Raw genomic sequence first — 23,855 nt, forward strand, 5'->3', positions numbered from 1 at the left:
CCCCAGTCCTGCCCACCACGATAAATGTGGCCGCGGAAAGCCCGGGGAAGTCTCGGTCAGGGAGGCCGGCCTCAGTCCGACCCGTCTGAGCAGCCGGGGCTTCCTCCCTCCGGGCCACTCGCCCTCCCGCCAGGAGGTGACGCTGTGACGCGCGCCCTCCCCCTTCCCCGCGGATGGACGGCTGCCTGCCGCTCTTCTTCCGCTCGCGAGCGCCTCCGACGCCATGAAGATGGCGGCGCCCATCTGCGCGTGGTAGCGTCGGGTCCGGACTAGGGCCGGTGGCCCCGAAGGAAGGAGCCATGAAACGCAAAGCCGGCCAGGGCCGCCACGGCGGCGCGATGAAGCGGCTGCGGCTGGCGGTGCAAGAGTTCGTGCACGCGGCCGCGGGGGACAAGGCCCCCGGCGGCGAGGAAGGCGCGGGCCACGCCGGGCGACCACGAGCGGCCCCGCGGCCCGGCGGAAAGAAGCGCCGCAAGGAGCAGAAGAAGGAGAAGCGGCAGCTGAGGAAAGCCCGCCGGCTTCAGCTGGCCGGGGGGGCGGCCGAGGCCCCGGGAGACGCTCAGCTGGGGAAGAGTAAGAAGCCGGCGGGCGCAGCTGCCCCGGGAAAGCCGCAGAAGCCGGCGGGCGCAGCTGCCCCCGGAAAGCCGCAGAGGCCGGCGGGCGCAGCTGCCCCCTCAGCCCCCGCAAAGCCGCAGAGGCCGGCGGGCGCAGCTTCCCCCTCAGCCCCCGGAAAGCCGCAGAGGCCGGCGGGCGCAGCTGCCCCCGGAAAGCCGCAGAGGCCGCCGCCGCCCCCGGCCAAGGACAGGCCTCTCCGCGAGCCCGCGCAGGTCCGGACGCCCGGTGCCGCCGCCGCCGCGGCTCGGAAACGGGCCCTTCTGGCGGCCAACGAAGAAGAAGAGCGCGAGATCCGCAAGCTGGAGCGCCGCCTGGGGCTGAGCAAGCGCCGCCAGAGGAAGAAGGGCCAGGGCGAGGATGGCTCCGCCGCCGCGGCGCTGCCGTCCAGCTTCGTCCGGGACGGCTTGGACTACATTCTCGGGGCGCTGGGGGCCGGCGGCGCCTCCGCCTTGTACGAGGAGGGGGACGGGGAGGGGACCGGGGTCCCGCTGCCCTCCGGGGGAAGCTCGGATGAAGGCTCGGGGACGGACAGTGAGGATGGGGACGAGGAGGAAGAGGAGGAGGAGGAGGAGGAAGGAGACGAGACTATTCTGGAGGAAAGTCTCCTAGAAGAGGAGGAAGAGGAAGAGGAGGAGGAGGAGAAAAAGGAGGAAGATGACGCAGACCCTCGGGTAGAAACCGAAAAGAAAAAGGCGAAAAAGCGAGTGCGTTTTGCGGACCCGGAGAGTATGGACTCCTCCCCCGAAGATGACAGCTCCCCCAATGAGGTATGGTGCCAAGCGTGGGAACTTGGCGTCGTCCTCATTTTTTTTGTTTCAAGTGACCTTTACTAATAACCTGTTTGGGTGTTGCTCCGTCTTTAAGGTATTCGATTCAACCAGCCTTCCTTTTATGTGTGGGGTATTTGCGAAGAACTTAATCAAAAGTATAGAAATAAGTTAGATAGCTTTTTTACCAGAAAAAATCTAAATTCGTTTGTAAGTTGTTTTTTGTCATGTTCTTAAACTATTAAAAAGTTAAAAGTGAATGGTAAGTTTTTCCCATTAACTCCATTAACACCTGAGGGTGCTTGCCAGCCTAACGGGAATCCTCGGGTGTTATGCCTTGTGTCCCGCCACGCAGGTATAATTCAGCGTCTAGGGAGAGCGGTACTCGCGCCTCTGAAAGGGTCTGGACGCGGATGTGTTTGGTCCCATCTACCTTGCAAGCCCTTTGTAGTCATGGTTTCTCCAGGTGCATCCTCCCAAAAAATGCACTCATAATCTTTGAAAATGAACAAATGAGGGGGAAAAACCAAACCTTATTCGAACTGGTTCCGTGTGAGAAGCTCCGTGCAGAATTCTGGGGAATTGCAGAGGAAATCACCCTCTGGCAGGCGCAGAGATCACGGCATCATCATCATCCTAAAAATGATGCCTATACTTTTTTCCAGGATCTTTGTAGTTTAATTTGACTCCCGTGACCACGAGGGAGGTCGGTGCTATTATTGGTGCTATTATTATCCCTGTTTATGGAAACAATCTGACAGATACTAAGTAACTTGTCCAGTTCCATGTGTCTGGGCTGGATATGAAATGGGGCCTTCCTAACTCCAGGCCCAGTGCAGCTGCAAAATCCCCCATCTAGGGATTTTGTTACAAGTGTTTTGTAGAGTAGCAAGGTAGGTATCTCTTCATGAGTCGTTTTTATTAACAAGTGATAACCACTTTCTGATGTTGAATTAATTGGATATTACCAAAGACAGTTTTCTCCTTTGGGTTTTTGTAATAGGGACAAAGGTGGGCGATGCAGCCACTCAAAGCAGTGGCCAAGTCATATTTCTACAAGGGATTGCCCCTGTTTATAAATTCGGGAATTTATTGAGCAAGAGGTAAATTTTTGGGTTTTGTGTGTTGGTTTTATGGGCAAATATTAAATTATTTCAAGGTATTTTTGCTCTAGAACTATGTTAGTGAACTGAAGGTACTCTCAGAACACTGCTGTGCATGCAGTACATTTAAGATGTTATTGATATGGAAGAATCTCTCCTGTGTGCCATTTAAATCTGGTTTAATACTGGATTCATGTGTACTCAATGCCAGCTGGTAAATAAAGGATATTAATTAACATGTACGTGAAACAGGCCATTGTTGAGAAGTAGATGTCCACTCTGTATAAGATCTTATGTTTAACTGTCAGTAATGACAATTAATATTTAATTTGCAGGAAAATGTTTCCTAACTTTAAAGCCCGAAGTGCGTGTTTGTTGTTTTGCCTCTCTATAGTAGATAGATCTAGAACTTGCAATAAGGATCAAGATTTGATTTGAATCCCAACTTTGATTCTTAAATTCCGTAACACTGTGGAGAAATCATTTTATCTGAGCTTTAATTTCCTTAGTAAAATGGAAACAGTAATACTTGTATGACCTACCTCACAGAGCTTTTGTGGGGGATACCCTTTATAAACCTTAAGGCACTACATAAATGTGAGTCTTTATAACCTTTCCCATTAATTTTTAGCTCTTTAATACTTTAATGGGATTATGACAAAAGGCAATTTGCAAATGAATTTGGAATTTTTTTATAATAGAAAATTTATCACACTAATTTATTTCTATCCTTTTAATTAGGTTCTTTGTAAAAGTACAAAGTATATTCCGCCTCATGTGAGAAGATTTGAGGAAACAGTGGATGCCAAAAAGAAAGAAGAACTAGAAAGGTTAAAGAAAAATGTGAAAGGTCTAATTAACAGGTAATATATCTCAATTCTTGAAGATTCTATTGTATCTTGAAATTAGCTAAATTGTTCATTCTTCATAGAGAAAAAGAACATTACTTTTAAGTGAATTAAATTTTAAACATCAGGAAGGAAAAATGATTACATCATTACTGAATACTTTCCACAGGGAAAGCAGCACATTCTAAGCCATGAATTCTCAAATTTTGTTCATCCTATGAATCCTCCTCTTTGCATCTTCCTCTCTTAAAGTTCTTATCTCTATTTTTTCCCCTCTATTCTAGCCAAAAAAAAAAAAAACCTAAAGTAGATCATATGCCACAAATCATCTTCACCTACTTTGAGAAGGGTTGATAGAAAATAGCCTTGTCCCTTTCTGGGAGGCAATAAGAAATAGTGTGGTTTTAAGTCATCTCTAATTAAGTAAATGTTATAGAGTTTCCTGAGAAGTTGTGTATTGCCCATGATCTCAAAGCTAGGATCAGTAGTAAGAATAAATCCAGATCTTTCCACTCTACAAGTCTCCTATTTTTGAAGAAGTCATAGTTTTGGCTCAGATTTAGAGAGCACCAGCATTTCCACCTCTGCCCGGGAATATAACTCTTGCCCTAAACATTCTGCTGTCCTTTCCTGTTTTTAAGTTGTCATGTTTAAGTTATAAGGTCCACATAATTCTTCTTAATTTCCTTTGATATGATGGGGTCGTTGAAAGAATAAAAATGGAATAATATTAATTATGTTGCTTTCTACTTTAGATTTCCCACCCACAAAGATTTTAAGAAATATGGTTTATATGGGACCTGGCTAAAGAGTTTATGGTGTTTGAAATCCAGGCCACCCTTAGTGGAAAAAAAACCCAATCCTGTTCAGTGTGGTTACATGTTGCTTACAGGATAGCACCCTGAATGGGGAAAAATAATTGAACATTATTTATGGATTGTTTTGTTTTGTTTTGCTTTTTGTGGAAAACTTAAAAAGTCTACCAGATTTTATTCTATATGTTACTCTATTCTAGAGCTCATTTTAATCAAGAAGATATTGATACAAAGTCCTTCTTGGCATCCTGTTTTTAATAAATAAATCAGCTTAAACTCTCTCCTCAGTTTAAATTCTAGAGCAGATGTCCATTACCTTGTTCAAAAAAAAAAAAGATTTTGATAATTTTATTTAAGCATGATTAGATCCTTTTGAAATCATATACATTTTATTTATGCATTTTAAAACATTCTGAGAATAAGTCCATAAGGTTCTTCAGTCTTTCAGAAAGTTCTATTGCACTAAAAAAAAAAAATCTGGTCAAATTTCTACCTCCCAAAAGTAAAAGAGTGAAAGACAAAATTAAACGAACGCTATTTTTTAATTCACCTTTGTAGCACTCAAGACATAATAGAAAAGGACTATTTGTGGACCTTTGTTCTTCTAAAGGGAGAATAGGCATTTTCAACAGAAGGACCATTCAGAAAGTGACAGTGAATGATCCCATTATTTTAGCCTCAGTACAGCATTCTTTCTACAATAATATCTGATAACATGAACTGTAAGAAATGTATTGTTTTGAATAATATGTTTTGAATAATATATTGAATATGCTAAAATTTCTCCTAGTGTAATACAAGTACTATGACAGAGGGAGTTTTATCTATTTTCAGTACCTAAATAGCGTAAGGGTTTAATAAGTATTTCTTAAATAAAAATAAAAGAAAGTTTAATTATATTGTTTAGAGTCTATTTATAGTAAGCTTTTCATTCTAAAGTAAAAATGTTTTTTAAATAGAAAAAAATACTCGGAATTAAAGGTTGTGGTGTTTTGTTTTATTGGTTATTTTAAACTTGCATCCAGGAACTTTTAAAACAATAGAATTTGAAACTCTGTGAGTACAAAAAAATAAAATTCATTGTCTTGAGAGTATCAGAAATTTTATAAGTAATTATAAGTGAAATTTATAATTTTTAAAGATTTTTTTTTTAAAAAGAAACAATTTTTACTATAGGTTGAGTGAACCTAATATGGCTTCTATAAGTGGACAGCTTGAAGAGCTATACATGGCGAACAGTAGAAAGGATATGAATGATACTTTGACAGATGTTCTTATGAATGCTTGTGTAACTGAAGCTATGATGCCTGCCAGGCTGATGATGGAGCATGTCCTTTTGGTTAGCATTCTTCACCATACTGTAGGAATTGAGGTGAGAAGTTTTTACCTTTCTCATTTTTCTTCTAATGTCTTCACTGCATTAAAGTTTATCAGTCCATTATTTACATTCTTATTGAGAATATTTTAAATTTCATAATTTAATTTTTTGTAATGTCATATTCATAATTATTTTACTTCTAGTACTTATAATTCATAATACCCAAATTAGTACCTTATTCTGCCTTGTGTACTTCTCATTGATCCTTTTATATTAGCCTATCTCATTTTAGGTATAGGGAAATATAGGTATATAGATATAGCTCCCTATAAGGAATCTTCCTTTTTACCAGTGTGAATAGATCATTTCTTCAGAACAGTTGAGTATCAATGGCTTCAAGAATTTTCCAGGACTTTGAGAGATTTAAATGATTTGCCAAAGGACAGTGTCTATCAAGGGTATACTCAAGTATAAAGTTTTATTTGAACTTATTTTTGTAACCAGCCTGCAAAGTATTTGAAAACAGGAACTATATTTTATAATTGTCTCATATAGTCCAAAACAAGGCAGCTGGGTGGTATAGTAGATGGAGTGCCAGGCTTAGAATCAGGAAGGCTAAATTCAAATCCAGCTTATGGCACTTAGTAGCTGTGTGACTATGTGGACAAGATACTCGGTCCTCTCTGTTTCAGTTTCCTCATCAGTAAAATGAGCTGGAAAAGAAATGGAAAACACTCTAGTATCTTAGCCAAGAAAATCCAAGCGAGGCCGCAAAGAATCAGACATGGCAAGTGACTCAACAATAAAACTCAGTCCAAAATACACAGTAGATGTTCAGATCAGTGGCTCAAATATTTACTTATCAGCTGTTTCCAGTTTTCCATTCTGTCCTTTCTAATTTTTCTTCATCTGTTACTCTAGATTTCATAGATTTTCTTAGTTAAAAGGCATCTCAAAGCTTATCTAATCCAATTCCTTAACTGAAAAAAGAACTTCTAAATATTCCTTGAGTGGTCATCTAGCTTTTACTTGAACATTTTTCTTACTATTCTGAGATAGCTATTTTACTTTTTGTATAGTAGGATTGTGTTACAAGAAAACCCCAAATGGGTTCATGAAGAGTCAGGCACTAATTAAAAAACAAAATTTTGGAGAAATTGTTGGGAAAAATTTGTTTCAAGCCGAAATCTGCCTGTAACTTCCATAATTTATCCTAGTGTAGCCCTTTTGAGTTCAAGTGTCACAAGCAAGTCCAATCCCTCTTCCATAGGACAGTTTTTCCCAATTTTTTTAAACCATTATCCCTACCTAAGGTTTCTTTTAAACAAGTAAGTCATCTTCCACTCTTCATTTGAATTTCTTATGATATGATTTCAAGTTCCCTCAACTATCATAATAGTTTTTACTTGAATATACTGGTGCTTATTAAGGTCCTTCCCAAATGTGTCACTTCAAACTGAAATTCAGATATGATCTGACTTTGTTATAATGGGATTATTACTTTCTATACTCTAGACACTGTTTCTGTAATGCAGCATAAAATCATTTTACTTTTTCTGATAGACATTTTTCCACATTTAATATTTTAATTAACCCAAGCCCACAGATACTGTGGTTAGTTTCCCCCCATCCCCCAAACAGGAACTTTTTTCTCCTGTATTTGGACAGTTGATTTTTTTTTTCCTACTCCTGTAAGATATAACTATCTTTATTGCACTTAATCCTAAACATTTATTATGTTTTAAATATTTAAGTACTGAGCATTTAGGGTGTAAAGACAAAAGTAAGAGTCCATGTTCTCAAAGAATTACTGGTATTCTGAGCAGAGATAATGTGTTACTCATATAAGCAGATGCCCAATATAAGCAAGATCTTTTTGAGTTCGGCACATTATTCCAGCTCTGACCCTTTAGAGTCTAGATTCTCCCATCCAGTGTGTGATCATTCTTTCCCGCTTTGTGTCATCCCTAAATTTGATAAGTACTCCATCTATACTTTTTGGTCAGTTGTAACAATTTTTAACATTGGAGTAAAAGACAGAGCTTTTGGACACTCTTCTTACTGACTGCTCGCTGCTTTGGGACTTCTCTTCAACTTTTTTTTTTTTTTGTAATTGCCTTGACTTTTCTGTATTTTGTCCATTCTGTTGTTATGTTCATATTATTTTGTTTTAAAAGTTCCGGTTGTCATCATCTGTATAATTTTGCTGCAGCCCACATTTACCTAATCACCCATTCTCATAACCTGAATATTATCTTTGATTCTTCCCTTTCTTATCAAAACCAGTGAATTGCTATGTTTTTTTGAACTGTTCTTTGATAACCTCTCACATCTTTATCTTCATATCTTTCCTAGTGTCATCAATGCTTCCTGACTAGACTAAATTAAAAGAGCCTTCTTGATACCCAGTTCCCTACCTTCATGTTTTCCCATTTCTAATCCATCCCAGGCAGATAGATATTATCCTCATGTGTGCTTTCAAGGTTCTATACAATCTAGAAGTACCCAGTGTTTTCAATTCAATTCCATAGATACTTATTGACACCATGCACTCAAGATGGAAAAATTAAAAACATAACAGTTCCTGCCTTCAAAAGAGCTTAGATTCTACAAGGAGGAAATACATCATGTACTGAAAGTAATTATAATACTAAAAAGAGTGTGACAATACTAACACCTGGAAAAATCTAGGAAAGCTGTGTGGAGTAGATGGCACCTACACTGAGCCTTTAGGACTGAGGTAGAGATAAAGATGAAATGCATTCCATGCATGGGGAAATGGCCTGTTTGATAGGCAACAAAGAGCCAAGCCTTATTTCATTATTATGCCACATACTCTCTTCTCTGGCCAATTTGTATTGCTGTTTCACATTACTCTGGGCTCAGTCTTCTAACCCTTACTTAGCTACTCAAAAAGTATCTTCACTATTAGGGTATGGGGTAATGATGAAGGTTTGGGAAATATTTTTCAAGTACTAAAGCCCCTGGTATATGCCCCCTCAATTTGCCAACCAGAGTTAGCTTTTAAAAATGGCCTTTTATTAAAGTGGTAAAATAAGAATAGTTAGTACAAGTATAATGTCTTTAGCCCATTTTCCATCTGTTTGAAATATTACCTATCCTTCAAAATGCTTCTCAAATTTTGCCTTTTGCATGAAGCCCTCTCTGAGCTCCCTCCTCAGAAATATTTATTCTTTTGCCTTCGATTAGCAATTCATACCAATTTCATATTCTTTTTTACACAACAGTTGCATTTTTGTGATACAGTATTTCATGTTATGCATGCGTTATATCTCCCTGTTAGAATCTGATCTGAACACCATGAAGTTGGAGCAATGTTTTAATTATTTTTATCTCTTCTCAGAATCTAATAACATATTTTCTGTGGTACAAGTGACTATAAAGTGAGTGAGAGAAAAAAACAAATCAAAATGTATAGGTAATTTCCATTGTGAATAATCTGCACATAAATGGTTAGTAATTACCTCTGTGTTTTAAATTATCTTTCATTTCCAGGAGGTATACTCTTTTCTTCTGTACTTTAATGTTGTAAGTCCGTTCTTCCTGTCCATTATGAAATGTAATGAAACACCTGAATGCCATTCTTAGTAACTTTTGATTGCAATCATACAGTGCCATTATATGGCCATTTCTGGACTTGCTTAGGTCTTCCTAAATCACATTGTTACACTTTTGAGCAAAGTTACTATCAGGTTTTACCACTGATAGCTTAGCATTTCAGTGAGTTATGATAACTATGGACAATAACCATTCATAGCATGTCAAGAATTTACTTTATCTGCAAACATGAGATTATTAGTCATACTTATCGTCTGTACCTTAGCTAATAGCATGAAAGACAGTTGAAATTACTTGTTCCAAAGGGGAAGTCATTATAGCAGCTTGGCTAATGACATCCACTGAAGCTTTTGCCAAGGTATAATGAGCTATTTCAGGATGCTAGTTCCATTAAACTTTCTTTTAATTCTATAATGGCAGAAACATCCTCACAGAAACCCATACAAAAAATGTAGTAAAGACTATGGTGTCATTTGATGAAATATTTTTATTAGTCTTTTCTGAATTAAAATTAAATTCCGGATGGATGTAAACTTTCTTAAATTTCCCATATTAGAAATAATGTGTGAAGTTAAATAAACTTTTAATTCTTCCAATTGTTCATGTAGTAATATTGCTAGTCTTTATATATTGTATTTGTATTGCTAGACTATGTGAAATTTACTTATATTTAATGCATAATTTTAAAATGCAGGCTTAAAAATAAAAATTTTTAAATTCTGTTCTGTATTTAAGTCCATTCAAAAACAAAGCATGCATGTGAAAGGAAAGGCAGAATTATTTAGCCACAAAAACATTCACATGCATCCTTTGTTGTTTACTAAAAGATTGAGTTCATGTCAAATGGCCTCAATGTCCTTAGCCACCTTTTCCTTTTTCCCTCATTTTCACAGAGGAAGAAATAGCCCTGTAATTTACCAAAACTGACCCCTCCGCTTGTGTCTTTAATTGTGTCATTTTTTTCTGTAACTTTGTTCCATTAGTAATTATTTCATGCATACTTAGTTGTTTCCCTTTCTTCTGGTTCCTTCCCCACCACCTATTAGCAACGTAGGTCTTCTCTCTCCTACGAAATTCTCCCTTTCTTAGATTTCTTAGATTCTTAGATCTCCTCTAACCAGTATGTTTTTCCTTTCTCTGCCTGTGAGTTTCTAGCAGGAACAACCTCACCACTAGAACAGCTCTTCCCAAGGGAAATAATGGCCCTTGTTGCAAAATCTAATGGTTTCCTTTTCACTTTCCTCTTGACCTGCCTATGATAACCATCTTGACACTGCTCTTGGCTTTTGTGACACCTTTTGTGGACCACTGTACTATTTCTGAAAATGACAACACCTCCCTTTGGTCACTCAGCTTCATGATCTTCCAGGCTTTTTCTCTCCAATCTCTTATTTTAACTCCATGGGAATCTTTGTGTTTCTGGCACACCACAAGTTGTCAGATTCTTTTTGTTTTCTAATCCATAATTTCCTTGTATCTCCTTCTTGTCTTTTTTCTGTGTCTTTTATTTTTATGTTTTCCCTGCCACTTCTTTATAAAGAAGAAAGTGTGAAAGAGAAGGACTGTGTCCATGAGCACCAGGGCTCCAGGACAGATCATTTGCTTCTGCTCCTGTGCCTTTCATCCCTTTCCCTCACTCAGGGCCTAACCTTGGGTTCTTTTCCTTTATTTTAAACTCCTCAAGATCCACCCTCCTCAGATTTTGTTTTACTGAGGACAGATTCTTTTTTTGGCTGTCTTCTCTCTTATTCTCTCTTCTCATATCTCCCTTTTCTCTACAGTTTCATTGTTCACTTCAGTTTCAAATGTGAACTCTGTGTGTGTGGTGATCAGTTCATGGGAGTGATGTTCATCCTTTCCCTCTTGTATGGTCTACTTTCCCACTCTGATTATGTGAGGTCATTTCCCTCATCTTCTCTCCCTTTTCTCCAACTAGTGTATTCCTTTTCCAACCCCTTTTTCTTCTTTTTAGATCATGAAAACATGGCAAAACCATCCCTAAAATCCCCTGTCCTGTGAGTCTCTCTGTGACTCTTGGTGATAATAAGGCTCCACAGGGCTACATGCATCCTATATTAGAGTATAAACACTTTATCCTTGTTGAAGTCCCTTATGGTTGTTTCCTCATGTTTACCTTTTTAGGTTTCTCTTCACCCTAGCTCAGAACTTTTCATCAAATCAGTAATGCTTTGAAAGTTTTAATTTTATTGGGAGGTCCATTGCTTCCCCTGTCAGATTATGCTCAGTTTTGCTATTTGATTCTTGATTGTATGCCGGGGCTCTTTGCATTCTGAACTATCATATTCTAAGTTCTGTCCCTTTTTAGTGGTAACTACCAAATAATGGGTGATCTTTACTGTGGCTCCTTGTATTTCAATTCTTTCTGGTTGCTTCTTGTAGCTTTTTAAATTTTTATTATTATTATTATTATTAACTTGGAAGTGCTGGATTTTGGCTATAATGTTCCTGAGAATTTTTGTTGTGGCATTTACTCAGACTTCTAGTTCTTTGTGCTGATTTAGAGAAAAATAACTCTCTATGACTTCCCCCCCTAAATTTCCCTACTATAGGCCTCTCTGTCTGTTTGTCAGTATTTTCTAGATGTGAATGGAGGAGTTCTGGGGGTGAGCTTAGCTGTGTTTCTTCCTGCTACTCTGACATCTTGGCTTCACTTCTCCCATGGAGTCCTTTTTTTGATTTTAAAGTTCTTTTACTCAGTTGTATAGTCGTCAAGTCTTTTGTTTCCACCTTTGTAAAATGTCTTGCATCTGACCCTTTGTCTCCATTGCCAGTGAAGACAATAAAATCCTAATCTTCATTTCTTCTTGCTTAGACAGTTCTTAAAAACATTGGATGGCCTCCTAGGCCTTCACACAGGACATTCCATTCCCAACTCAGAGAGAGACACTCCATTCACCCAGTCTCCTGTATTTGAAATCTTGAGATCATTTTTTTTTTCTTTTCTTAACTTCTCATATATATTCCCTTATCAAGTCCTCTTGATTCTACTTCTTCAGTAGCCTTCCTATGCATCCCCTTATTTTTTTCTAACCAATGAGGGCATTCTGGTCTGGCCATCATTACCAGCTCCCCTAACTATTGCAGTAGCTTCCCAGTGTATTGTTATACTTTTAGTCTAGCATTCATACTTCCACCAAAATAATTTTCCTTTCGTATACATCTAATTAAAAATCTTTAGTTGTTCCCTATTTCTTTGAAGGGAGTTAAAAAACTCTTTTGCCCGGCATTCAGGTCCTGCTATAGTTTGACATTCCCTACCTGTAGAGAGCCACAGACAGTGGGGAAGTCTGGGTAAGATAAAAGACCTGCTGACAATGTCTGGTTTTGGGGGTGTCTCACCCTTCCTGAGCAGTGGGGGAGCTGACAACCTGCATTCTACTGAAACAAGAGGTATTTACATATTAATAGCAGAGTTCTTATAGTTAGCACATGCTCAGTATACTGTAGTGATATAACCCTACTAAGGTATTTAGGAGCTGGGAGGACTTGAAATAAACGGACTCCATCTTTGACGATCCTCGTGTGTTCCAGCCTCATCTCTCCTCCACTGAGACCAAGGACTCAGGCTGGTCCCGAGGTCCTCCAGAGAGCTGGTCTGGATGGTATATTTTGGCACCCCACAGTGGGGGCTCTAGAAAGCACACTACACCCACCTTTCCAGCCTTCTCTCAAGCTGTCCCCTTGATTTAGGTAGTTAGCAGCCAGGTGACTCAGCCTGGAAGCACCAGCAGTATGACCTTGGGAGATGGAAAAAGGCAAAGCAGCAAAACCACGTGTTATAAAGTACATGAGGACACGAAGAGTCAAAGGTGATTGAATAAATAACAGTCAAACTAGATTGTTACATGAATACGTCACAGACTTTATTTTTTAAAATTGGGGACAGGGAAGCAGCTATGTGGCACAGTAGCTAGAGCACAGTCTCTGGAGTCAGGAAGACCCGAGTTCAAATTCAGCCTCAAACACTTGACACTAGCTGTGTGATCCTGGACAAGTCATTTAACTCCAATTGCTTTATACCCTTCCCTATCTCCCCTCCCCCTTACTTAAAGGAATGATGTAAATTTACTTACATCATTGGGCAGGAACAATATATTAGCTTCTTTAACATTTGCATAGTACTCTGCATACTGTGGGTACTGAACAAATATTTGATGAGTTTAAATTTGAATAAATTTAAGATTAGCATGTAGATGAAAATTCTGAGGATTTTTTTTTTTTTTAATGTTCTCTACTAGTTTTTAGAAAGTAGTACAACTTTTTAAAAGAAAAGTAAATCTTTAAAATGTTCTGTGGCTATTTTTATTATTTCACTTGCTGAGAAAATTTTTATTAAATATGTGTTGTATAAGACATTGTACTGATGTATTTAACTCTAGAGGTTAAAGTGCTCTGTTGAATCTTAACATTCTATGCTGTTTTTTGTCTATGTTTTTGAGAAATACTTTAAATTTGATTGACAAAAGGGACCCCTCCCCCCAAAAAAAATTATTCTTAATTTTTTAATGTATTTTTTTTTTTCTCCTTAACCGTTTTCAGGTTGGTGCTCATTTTTTGGAAGCTGTAGTGAAGAAATTTGATGAAATACATAAGACTGGTAGTGAGGGAAAAGAATGTGACAACCTCTTTGCCATAATTGCCCATCTATATAACTTCCATGTGGTACAATCTCTACTCATCTTTGACATTCTAAAAAGGCTTGTTGGAACTTTCACAGAAAAGGACATTGAATTGATTCTCCTAATGCTGAAAAATGTCGGTTTTTCCTTGAGAAAAGATGATGCATTGTCCCTGAAGGAACTGATCAGTGAAGCCCAGACCAAAGCCAGTGGAGTAGGCAAGAAGTTTCAAGATCAGACAAGGGTATGATTATATAATTTGAACAACATAAGAAGTACGCCTGATGAAAATTAAGAAAGTCAACTTTTGGCAGACTATTAAATTTAATTTTCTATAGGTAATTGATGTTTCTTCAGCTTATTTTGTAAATTAGATTTTAAAATGTGGAAGACCCAGTTTCTTACAAATATCAGTTCATAAAAATGTTTTTCTGTTTTAAATTCCAAAATTTAGATTTTAACTATAAAGAAACATGGTCTATTAATAGCCTTCTTTGTTTATATAATGAGAGCCTTTTGTATTCTATTAACATTTAGATGATATTGCCTAGAATTTTGAAATATAGTTCAAAACAATTATAAATGTTATATTAAAGCAAATTCCTTACATATTACCTAAAGAAAAGAATTGATATAATGTGGGGGGGAGGGAGAGAGGGGGAGAGAGAGAGTGAGAGTGTGTGTGTGAGAGAGACTGTGTAGCGGTATGTTTTTCTGCCCATATAATAATGGACAATTCACTATAGTTGTGTTTTTCTCTTTTTTTTTTTTAAGATTCGATTCATGCTTGAGACTATGTTGGCACTAAAGAATAATGACATGCGCAAAATTCCAGGCTATGACCCTGAACCTGTAGAAAAACTAAGAAAACTCCAGAGAACATTGGTAAGAAAAAAAAAATATTCAGTGTTAACATTTTTGACTCATGTGCCAGTTAACTCCATACTACTCTGCTCCCTTATTTAGGAATGGAGGTGACCTCATGTCTTTGAGGCTATTCCAGCACAGGTCCAGTTAAGCTAGAAAAGCTCCACTTATGGACCTAAAAAGATCGTATGTCTGTAATCTGAGAACCAACCTCGCTGATGTGAGGAATGATTTCCATTAGATATTAGCTTGTTCATCATGGTACTTTTTGGTTTTAGTGAATGTAAAAGACAATAATCTTAAGTTGCAGACATTTTCTGCATTGGGTAAGGTAATTCTCATGGAAAAAAATTAGATATGCTTAAAATATTGAAAACACTTATTAAATATTGAAATATATTGGTTAATATATATTCATGATTATAGACTCAGAAACCAGGCTATAGGAAAGTAATGATTTTAGTAAGGATCAAAGTATATTGTTTTCAGCTTTTTGTTTAGTTTTTTCTTTTTTGTGGTTTTTCCTTTTTGTTCTCATTTTTTTAAAGATATCTTTAAAATACTCCAAAGGGAACTCTGAGGCCAAACTTCAAATCTTCCTTAATAGGACCTTTTTTAATGCAATAAAAGTTTCCAAAGCAGAAAAAGGAAGAGAGTGTCTAAACTGATATCTACCACTTTTCTTATCTTGGTGTTTGTGAACTTTTATTTTAATATCTTGATTAAGTGTATTTTAGTATAATTGGTTTCCTTTGTAATGGGGGGAGGAAGAGGGAGGTTAGAAGTCTAATGCATTTTAAAATACCTTATAAGCTTCATAGATTGCCTAAGATGTACGTAACACAAAAGTGTTTTAGAAAAACCCCTGCTCTAAAGAACAGTCATATTCATATAGCATCACTAGATTTGAGGTTTCCCCTTGTGATTCATGATAGGACTTCCGAGTGGCTTGGTTTTATAACCATAACCCCTTAAAGAAAAGAAGAAATAAAGGATTACAGAAGATGAACTTTGGCAAAACTAGAGAAGGAGGGAAGGGATATCTAGTGAAGAGGGTAGATGCTTTGACTTATATATTTGAATAAATAGTATATTCTTGAACTCTTCTATGAATAAGCTTCTAAAAATAATAAAATTATATAAGTAAACCTCAATACTGAAAACTTCTAACAATGTAGTCTAAAACCATCAGTTAAAATAGGTATTCCAAATACCAATAAATCTCTGGGATTCAAATATATTCCATACACATGTATTATGTTCACTGCCATGTTTTAATTATTATTTTGATGTTTGTAATGTAGTTAATTGGTCTCCCAAATGCTATCATTTTTAAATGTCTATGAACTAGCTTTAAGAAGATGTTAGTATAAAATATAAACCAAGGTTTTAAAAGTGCAATAAAAATTTGTTTCATTTTTAAATATAGAGTGTTGTTTTTTAATTTTTTAAAAATAGATTCGAAATAGTAGTTCTGGTAAGGAAACTCAACTTCGAGTCTCTTGGGAAAGCCTTTTGAATGCAGAGCAGATTGGCAGATGGTGGATTGTAGGGTCATCATGGAGTGGCGCCCCAATGATCGACAGCAGCAATAATAGCCAGTCGAAACAACTTAAAGGAACGGTAAACAAAATTAATAATAAGGGTTTTTGTTTGTATATCATTTTTATAATGCCAATCTATATTTCCTCTAAAATGTAAGCTTTTTAAAAGAATGACTGACATGTACACCTTTTATCTCCTACACATAGGCCCTTAATACTTGAATGAATAAGATTGCATGAATAAACACACAAACACACATCTTTGAAAACTAAAATAATAATCTGATAATCTCTAATTTTTAAATTTTAAGGTGAAAGCTATGCAATGATACTTATTATTATTATTATTATTCCTTATAAATGCAGGCCTCTCTTGTCCTAGAAGGTTACGGTTGGAAGGGACCTTAACAATTATAGTTAAAGAAGTTAGAATAGGAATATAAGAAATGTAATACTGGTCAGTGACTAGTTTTGAGTCTTGAAAGAGTTCTTTTATTAAATCAAATGCTTTACAAATGATTTTAGTCCATTGTTTTCATTATTCACCTAAACTACACTGTTACTATGTAAGCTTTCCTCAGTCAGGTATGAAATTGCCACTTTGTCAAAGTCTTTTCTTACATGTCTTTTCCTTTCATTTTTAAGGCATCAATTCCTTTCTCTTTTCTCATTGAAAGGTTTCATTTATAAGACCAAGCAATTCAATTCAGCCACTTTTGAGTACCTTCTAGTAATATATATATATATAATATTATTTTTAGCTGCATTAGTTACATCTGTATAACATAAAATATGTTAACTTCTAAACTTTGTACAGAAAAGACATTGGAGGTGTTTGCTTTGAACTTTTACTGGCAGCTTTTGATTTTATTACTTAGCGTCAAATTTCTCCTTATACTTTATTTTGAGGTCAAGAGGCAAAAACAAATTACAGGGATTTTTTTTTTTTTTTTTTTTTTGCTAGAGATTTAAATTTTAGAAACTTCCATAATTCAAAGTATGCATAAATTCATGGATTTTTCCTTAAGAAAAAAAAAGTCTTTGCTATTCTCAATAATATGGTGATCCATAACTACTCTTAAAGACTTATGATGAAAAATCCTATCCTTACTGAGAGAAGATACTGATTGTGTCTGAATACAGATTGAATCGTACTCTTTTTAAACTTTTTTTGTTGTTTTTTTTTTTTGTTTTTTAATTAGGGTGGGAGATCTGTGTTTTCTTTCACAACATGACTTTTATGGAAATGTTTTACATAACTTCTCATGTGATTTCTTAATGGGGGTTGGGGTGCAAATAAGAAAGAGAATCTAGAGAGAATCTAGTTGTTGTTTTTTTTAATGTTTAAAAAATTGTTTTAAATGTAACTGGGGAAAATATTAAATAAAAAATGTAATTTTTTTTTTTAAAGAAAAAATTTTTTGTTAAAACACGCTTATTAGGTTTGTTTGTTTTTTTCTTCTTTAAAGGTTAGTTCAAAGATACTTGAGCTTGCCAGAAAGCAGAGAATGAACACTGATATCAGAAGAAATATTTTTTGTACGTTAATGATTAGTGAAGATTTTTTGGATGCATTTGAAAAGCTTCTAAAGTAAGTCTATGTGGGAATTTTCAAGTTTCTTTTGTAATATGACTTTTTGTCTCTAATTAGAACTAAATCAAAGAATTTATTAGTCCTTTCCAATCTTCAAACTGAAAATATTTCTAAAGTGCATTGACTGAGAAAATTTCCTTTGTTTGACAATATTTATTATGTAGGTTTCCTTTTTTTTTTTTTTAATTGAGGTTTTGGGAAATGATCAGGAGAAAGAATAAATATTTTTTAAAATGCATTATTAAAGGTGCAAAGTGGTCTTTGCTGAATTAAAAGGTACTCTGTATACACCGAACATATTTGAATTTTTTTATTGAGAATGAACTTATAATAAAAACTTCAAATGAACATGAATTGTGTTTATACTTGTGTGTCTGTCTGTCTCTTTGTTGAAACAGCTTGTGATCATTGTAGATGCTACACAAGTTTTTAGTTTTGTCCATTTACACATCTATCCACAATGGCAAACTAATAACTCAGTGGACTGACTGCCTCTCCAGCTGTACATCATGATAATGCAAGAGATATTTCCCTGGCTTTTTTTCCTTTGTATATTTTCAAGCCAGGCTCTTGAGAAGCCATATTCTAGTGCTTAATGCAGTCAGCACAAAACCAAACTGTCCAAAGACCTGTTTTCTTCTCTACTGTCTTTACCTCTTTTTTGAGGCAAAACTTGCCAATTTTCCACATTTTACCAATGATTTTTGTGCCCTTAAGCCAGTGTTACCCTTGGCTGCCATGTCTTTCTCTTGTATTGGCTAAGAGATTAGGTGTTTTGTTTGAGGAAGCCTTTTCTGAACTTCTCCTATTCCCTCTGTTAGAAATGGTATAGACTAAGTCAGTATCCTTTCCTTTTTCTATTTCTTGTTTTTCAAGGTTTGAACAAGTCAGAATAAAATAGTTGTAATTGATGACAGTGTCTGTTCATCATCATTCTAATTTGGTGTTCATTTTTACTTTTGCTCTAACTAGTGTGTAGATTGACTACATACAAATAGCTGATTTTGAAACTACTCCAATACTAATAATACTTCTATACGTTGAGCTATAGTTCAATTGAGTTTATGTCATTTTCTTGAAATGTTTGGTACTTCCCATTTCTAGTGCCTTCCTATTTTCTTCTTCTGAAATAATTAAATGCTATACAAACATGAAGCTTTAATTTAGCCTCTTGTTTCTTAATCCCAACCTACTTTTTTTCTCATATTTTTTACTGTCTTGGTCTGTACCCATATTTGCATTGAAGTTACTAAGGACCAAGGTATATGTGTTGGCCTGGTTTTCAGAATCTTGTCAAATTCTTCATAGGATTTATCTTCATCCTCAGTATGATGTTGACATATGAACTGCAGTGATTTTCATGGTGATCTTTATGCTATGGGTGACATAATGGTAGAAAGAGTATTAGCTCTGGAGTTAGAGTATATGGGATCAAATCTCATCCCTGGTGCTTAAAAACTGAGTGACTTTGGACTTCCCTTGCACTTGATAGTATCTGGGGTCCCTTCTAGTTATATATCTGTGATGATCCCATATTCATACATACTGCAATACAGGATAGCCAAAGGTCCCATAAAAGGATGTTTCTTATTTCCTATGAGCATATGAAACCAATTCTTCCAGTTCAATATTTGCCTCTCCAAGTAGAATATCTCCATGATTAATCATTAATCTTTCCATTTAGCCATATATTTCCATAAGGCCACAATTTCCTTATGTCTTCAGGTTTCTTTTAAATATTAGAAAAATTCCTTCCTCTTCTGTTGGATCTTTGTACCACTTACTGTGGTTGCCTTGCAGTAGTTTAAAAAGTAAACTCTTGGCACAAAATAATTAGCATTAGTTTATCAGCATTTATATTGATGTTGAGTGATATAGTTGTAATAGGTTGATATATACAAAGAAAAAATTTATAACTTATAAGTGGTTGGGTAGAAAAACTTTAATGAATTTTTTTTTTCTAACTGAGAAGAAACAAGAAAAAGGTTTCTTTCCCATGGCTTCAGGACTTCTGGAAACCCTATTCCGATAGTCAGCCAACTTTCATCTTTTGGGATGAAAAACATTAACTGGCCAAATGATTGCTTTAAGTTAGATCTAACTCAGTCTCACATATGATTTGACATCAACATTGATCTGGCCACAATTAATTCATAAAATCATTGAATTTTAGAGCTAGGAGAGACGTTAGACATTTGTTTTAACCTCATCTGAGGCTGAGAAAAGTTTAAAAAAAAAAAGATTTTTGTCTGTGATCATACAGATAGTAACAGATGCAGAATTTCAATCTCTGGCTCCCAATCTGTTGGTTTTAATGCTTCCCTCTCCTAACAGATTTGGTTTTTTTATTCTTCAGATTCTGTTTTTGAAATTTACTTCAGGGATTTAATTCTCTTTTACTTATGTATAAATATTTTGTCTTAAAACAGTTAAAATTTTGAAAGTCAAATGATTTTTAAGCTATTGTTATTTATTACTTGCAGGCTTGGACTCAAGGATCAGCAAGAAAGAGAAATAGTTCATGTCCTCATAGATTGTTGCCTACAAGAGAAAGTATATAATCCTTTTTATGCATATTTGGCTAGCAAATTTTGTGAATATGAAAGGAGATTTCAGGTAAGTTGAATGTCTTATAGCTATTTAGATATGTTCTAGTCAAGTTTATTCAAATGTGTTTTTCTTTTTCCTTCCCATTACACCCCCACTCCAGATATGGCATAAAATTTACAGTAGATGGGGGTTAGTTTCAGACCAAGTTTATAACTTGAGTTCTCATCACCTCGTTGTGTAGTCTTCTACTAAAGGGTTTCTTTAGTAGTATTTTATATATTTCAGTTCAGTGTATTATTGTCTATTTTAAATTAGGAAACTAAGCATTGAAAGATATTGTTTATAAGAATTCTTAATCACATAAGAAACTGGCATATTTGCTTTCAGAATCCTTGATATGCTTAATAGTATTAAATACATTTTAATTTGCTATTAATTGAACAATTTTATTTTGTAGGAGCAATGTGATAGTAAAGATCACATTCATAAGTGCTTTTTATGTCACTTTTCATTGAAATGTCAAACAAATATATTTAATCATAAATCATGTTTTATGATAGCATTCTTTTATTGAGAAAAGAATAAAATTTTATTGTATGATAATATGTTACCTCCCACTTTTACCTGTGTATTTACTGCATTGTGATTATTTTAATTTTCATTTGGAGCAGATGACATTCCAGTTCAGCATATGGGACAAATTTCGGGATTTAGAAAATCTGTCAGCTACTACATCTTCTAATTTTATGCAGTTGGTGGCCCACTTGCTGAAGAAAAAATCACTTCCACTTTCTATTTTTAAGGTTTGTAATTAATGAATTAATATTAACCTTTAAAGTGCTGTTGGTTAAGTATACATTTTTAATGACTTTAAATAACTTCTGCTATTTTGTTAAATTTCTTTATAATAACCAAACATCGTATGTGTAGCTAATGAAAAGTATGTTACTAATCTTGATCAGTGCTTATATCAGAATTTAGTGTTAATGTGTGAGTCGTCATTGTAACTTATCAAGTTGGTAATCTCCATGTTACCTTGAGATGATGGAAATATACATATGTCACTGTTTAGAGAAAGTAAGGAAACTTAGAAAGAATGGGTAATGGAGATAGATTAGTGTCTTGGGGATTTTGCCATTTGGTCTAAAAATGGAAGTATTAGATCATGGTCCCTGATGTTCATCCCTCCCATCTCTATGTATGGACTCCATTTACATACAGACTGGGGCTTTTCTGAATCTAAGCAGATAATATTGACTGACATGGATAGAGGTTATGGCTTGCTTATCATCTGGATTATCTATCCTCATGTCTAGAAATAACCTTTGGTTCCTTCCTAGTTAAACTAAGTTTCTGAGACTCAGCAAAAGAAGTAGAAAATCTGGCCTATTTAGACAGGCATGGAAAACTGGACCTGCAACATCACTGATCTAGGGGACTCCCAGGGAGGAAGCTCCTTCTGTCAGTGAAGATTGGTCCCTTCTCTGAAGCTTCTTGAAGCTACTGCCTCAAGGACTATGAGGTTGGGGGACAGGAAGTACCAGAGTAGGATTTGGATTCCAGCTTTATCTTCACTTTGGTCAAGCTTTTTCCTGGGGAGAGGAAGGCAGTCTTGGGAGGACTGCAAGTCAGTTTTGTATTCCTGAGAATGGGATGTCATTTCATCCCTTGAAACCAATTGAACTTTTCCAGCAGAAACTCTGAGCTTCTGTGTATCTGATAATGGGCTTGAGAATCTATCCAGAGCATCTGAGAAATATTCTCTTCCTTGGCATCTCTGTTAATAACAAATTACTCAAGTGGCTTCTTTTTGTCCACCAAGTAAAGTTAAATTTAATTCACAACCAGCTTAGAGTGTTGTTGCTTTTCAGGGTAGGAAGGATTGTAAAGATGTAAAAACTTAACTTTTTTAGTTAAGCATTTATAGTAAGGGATTTAAAAAAGATAAAAATCATACAGAGCTGACAGAGAGAGTGCCAAATTCCTCTCAGCTCTTCATTGCACAATTAGAAATGTGGCAGTGATAACAATTACATTGTTATCTGATTGATCATTTCATAAAGCAAATTGATAACATAGCTTTGTTCTTTTTCCATTGCATATATCTGGAAAGTATTTTTAAAAAAATTTAAATTGTATTTAAAATTCTTTTTCACATGTAATTAATGTTATCGTAGGTAATCGAATTCAGTGAATTGAACAAACCTAGAGTCCATTTTTTACGGAAAATATTATATGTGTTATTAATGGAAACAGAAGCTGAAGAACTTACCACAATATTTGGCAGGTATGCAATCAAGATTATTTGTTGTGAGAAGAATATGACTTGGAGTGAAATATTCCTTGATTTGTTTTCAGTTTAATTGATCCCATTTGCAAAGTTAAATTATATTTGAAAGAAAGTTTTGAAGCTTTGTTTTAAATAGATATTTTAATTATATTGCCACAAAATTTTTGCTACAGATAATAAAACAACTTAATACTAACCTGTCATTACATAAAATGTTCTAAACTTAGTAAAGAAAATGACAGTTTTGTTGCAATATTCAATCCTTAGTATTTTTTTAGTAGAGAGAGGTACATAAAGGAAATTGGTATTGTTGATTCTCACATTTTTACACTTTTTTTTCCCCAGAGTATCTGACAACCCGAAGCTGATAATGTTGAGGGAAGGTTTGAAACTTTTTATTAGCCACTTCTTAGTGAAGAATGCACAAGCCCAAAGTGCCGAAGAAGCCAATTTACTTAAAGAAAGAGCTGAACTTGCAACAAAATCTTTACAAGGAAAATCATCCTTAAAAATGTAATATTGGGGAAAACTGTCATGATTGTTGGTAAAACCAGAAAATCTATAGACTTGCGAGCCAACATTTCCACATATAAGAACTATGAGTGAGACTATACAAGAACTTATTTATTTTTAAATATCTTTGTTGTATGTATATAAAGTATATTAGGTATGACATATACAGTTTTTATACTGAAAATGGTTTTCTGTTGCTGGATGTAATGAGACCTTCATACAAATTAAAGAGTAGACCACTAGATGGTGCAATAATCCTGAAAAAAAATCAATGTCGTTAGTGACTAGATGTTTTTTATTTTAAAAAAATTGTTTCAATAAAATTATTTAATTTCTCTTATATTTGTTTGTTTGTTTTTTTAAACCATACTATTAGGTACTCAATGTATAGATCTTTTTTTCCTTTTATCTCTTTTTAAATTTACAGCATTTGTTTTCTCCTAGGATATGAGAAGGAAGTCTTCAAAGAGGAAAATGAAAAAAGATGTAAAAAATTGAAATTTTTAATTGAATAGTAAACCTTAGCTTTCAAAAAGCAACCAGATCAAACTACTTCCACTTGGGGGCCACTTGTTATTATTGGCCAGATGGCCATAAATAACTTAAGTATGTTATTGGCTTCCAAATGTTTTCTCATACTCAAAGGACTTAAGACAACTGCATTAGTAGAATTGTATTAGAAATTTTGCTGACTTGACCAATTAAATGAAGAACTGGACATATTCTGAACTAAAGATAAACTATCTTTAGCTGTCTCCATAGTCTAGGACAGAGGATTCACAATTCATTGTCCACAAAACTCCCCAGTACAG

At 35.8% G+C, this 23,855-nt stretch overlaps 1 protein-coding gene across 1 annotated transcript; it reads left to right on the forward strand.

Annotated features, from left to right (window-relative positions):
• Positions 1–215: 215 nt before the first annotated feature.
• Positions 216–23,361, forward strand: NOM1 (nucleolar protein with MIF4G domain 1). The gene is made up of 11 exons (XM_003771801.4): positions 216–1,382; positions 3,227–3,348; positions 5,325–5,520; positions 13,606–13,929; positions 14,460–14,570; positions 16,011–16,175; positions 17,566–17,687; positions 20,174–20,306; positions 20,912–21,043; positions 22,418–22,527; positions 22,876–23,361. Exons 1-11 carry the CDS (start codon positions 300–302, stop codon positions 23,045–23,047), a joined length of 2,670 nt encoding a protein of 889 aa, XP_003771849.3. The 5' UTR covers positions 216–299; the 3' UTR covers positions 23,048–23,361.
• The last annotated feature ends 494 nt before the right edge of the window (positions 23,362–23,855 follow it).

Source organism: Sarcophilus harrisii, chromosome 5 (genome assembly GCF_902635505.1).
Source record: "Sarcophilus harrisii chromosome 5, mSarHar1.11, whole genome shotgun sequence".
Classification (NCBI taxonomy): domain Eukaryota; kingdom Metazoa; phylum Chordata; class Mammalia; order Dasyuromorphia; family Dasyuridae; genus Sarcophilus; species Sarcophilus harrisii.

Excerpts from the sequence above, each read along its gene's own strand:
- NOM1 (XM_003771801.4), top strand. The coding sequence starts at position 300 with ATGAAACGCAAAGCCGGCCAGGGCCGCCACGGCGGCGCGATGAAGCGG. Across the intron at positions 14,571-16,010 it reads GAAAACTCCAGAGAACATTG|ATTCGAAATAGTAGTTCTGG; the intron begins GTAAGAAAAAAA and ends TTTTAAAAATAG. Across the intron at positions 17,688-20,173 it reads GCATTTGAAAAGCTTCTAAA|GCTTGGACTCAAGGATCAGC; the intron begins GTAAGTCTATGT and ends TATTACTTGCAG.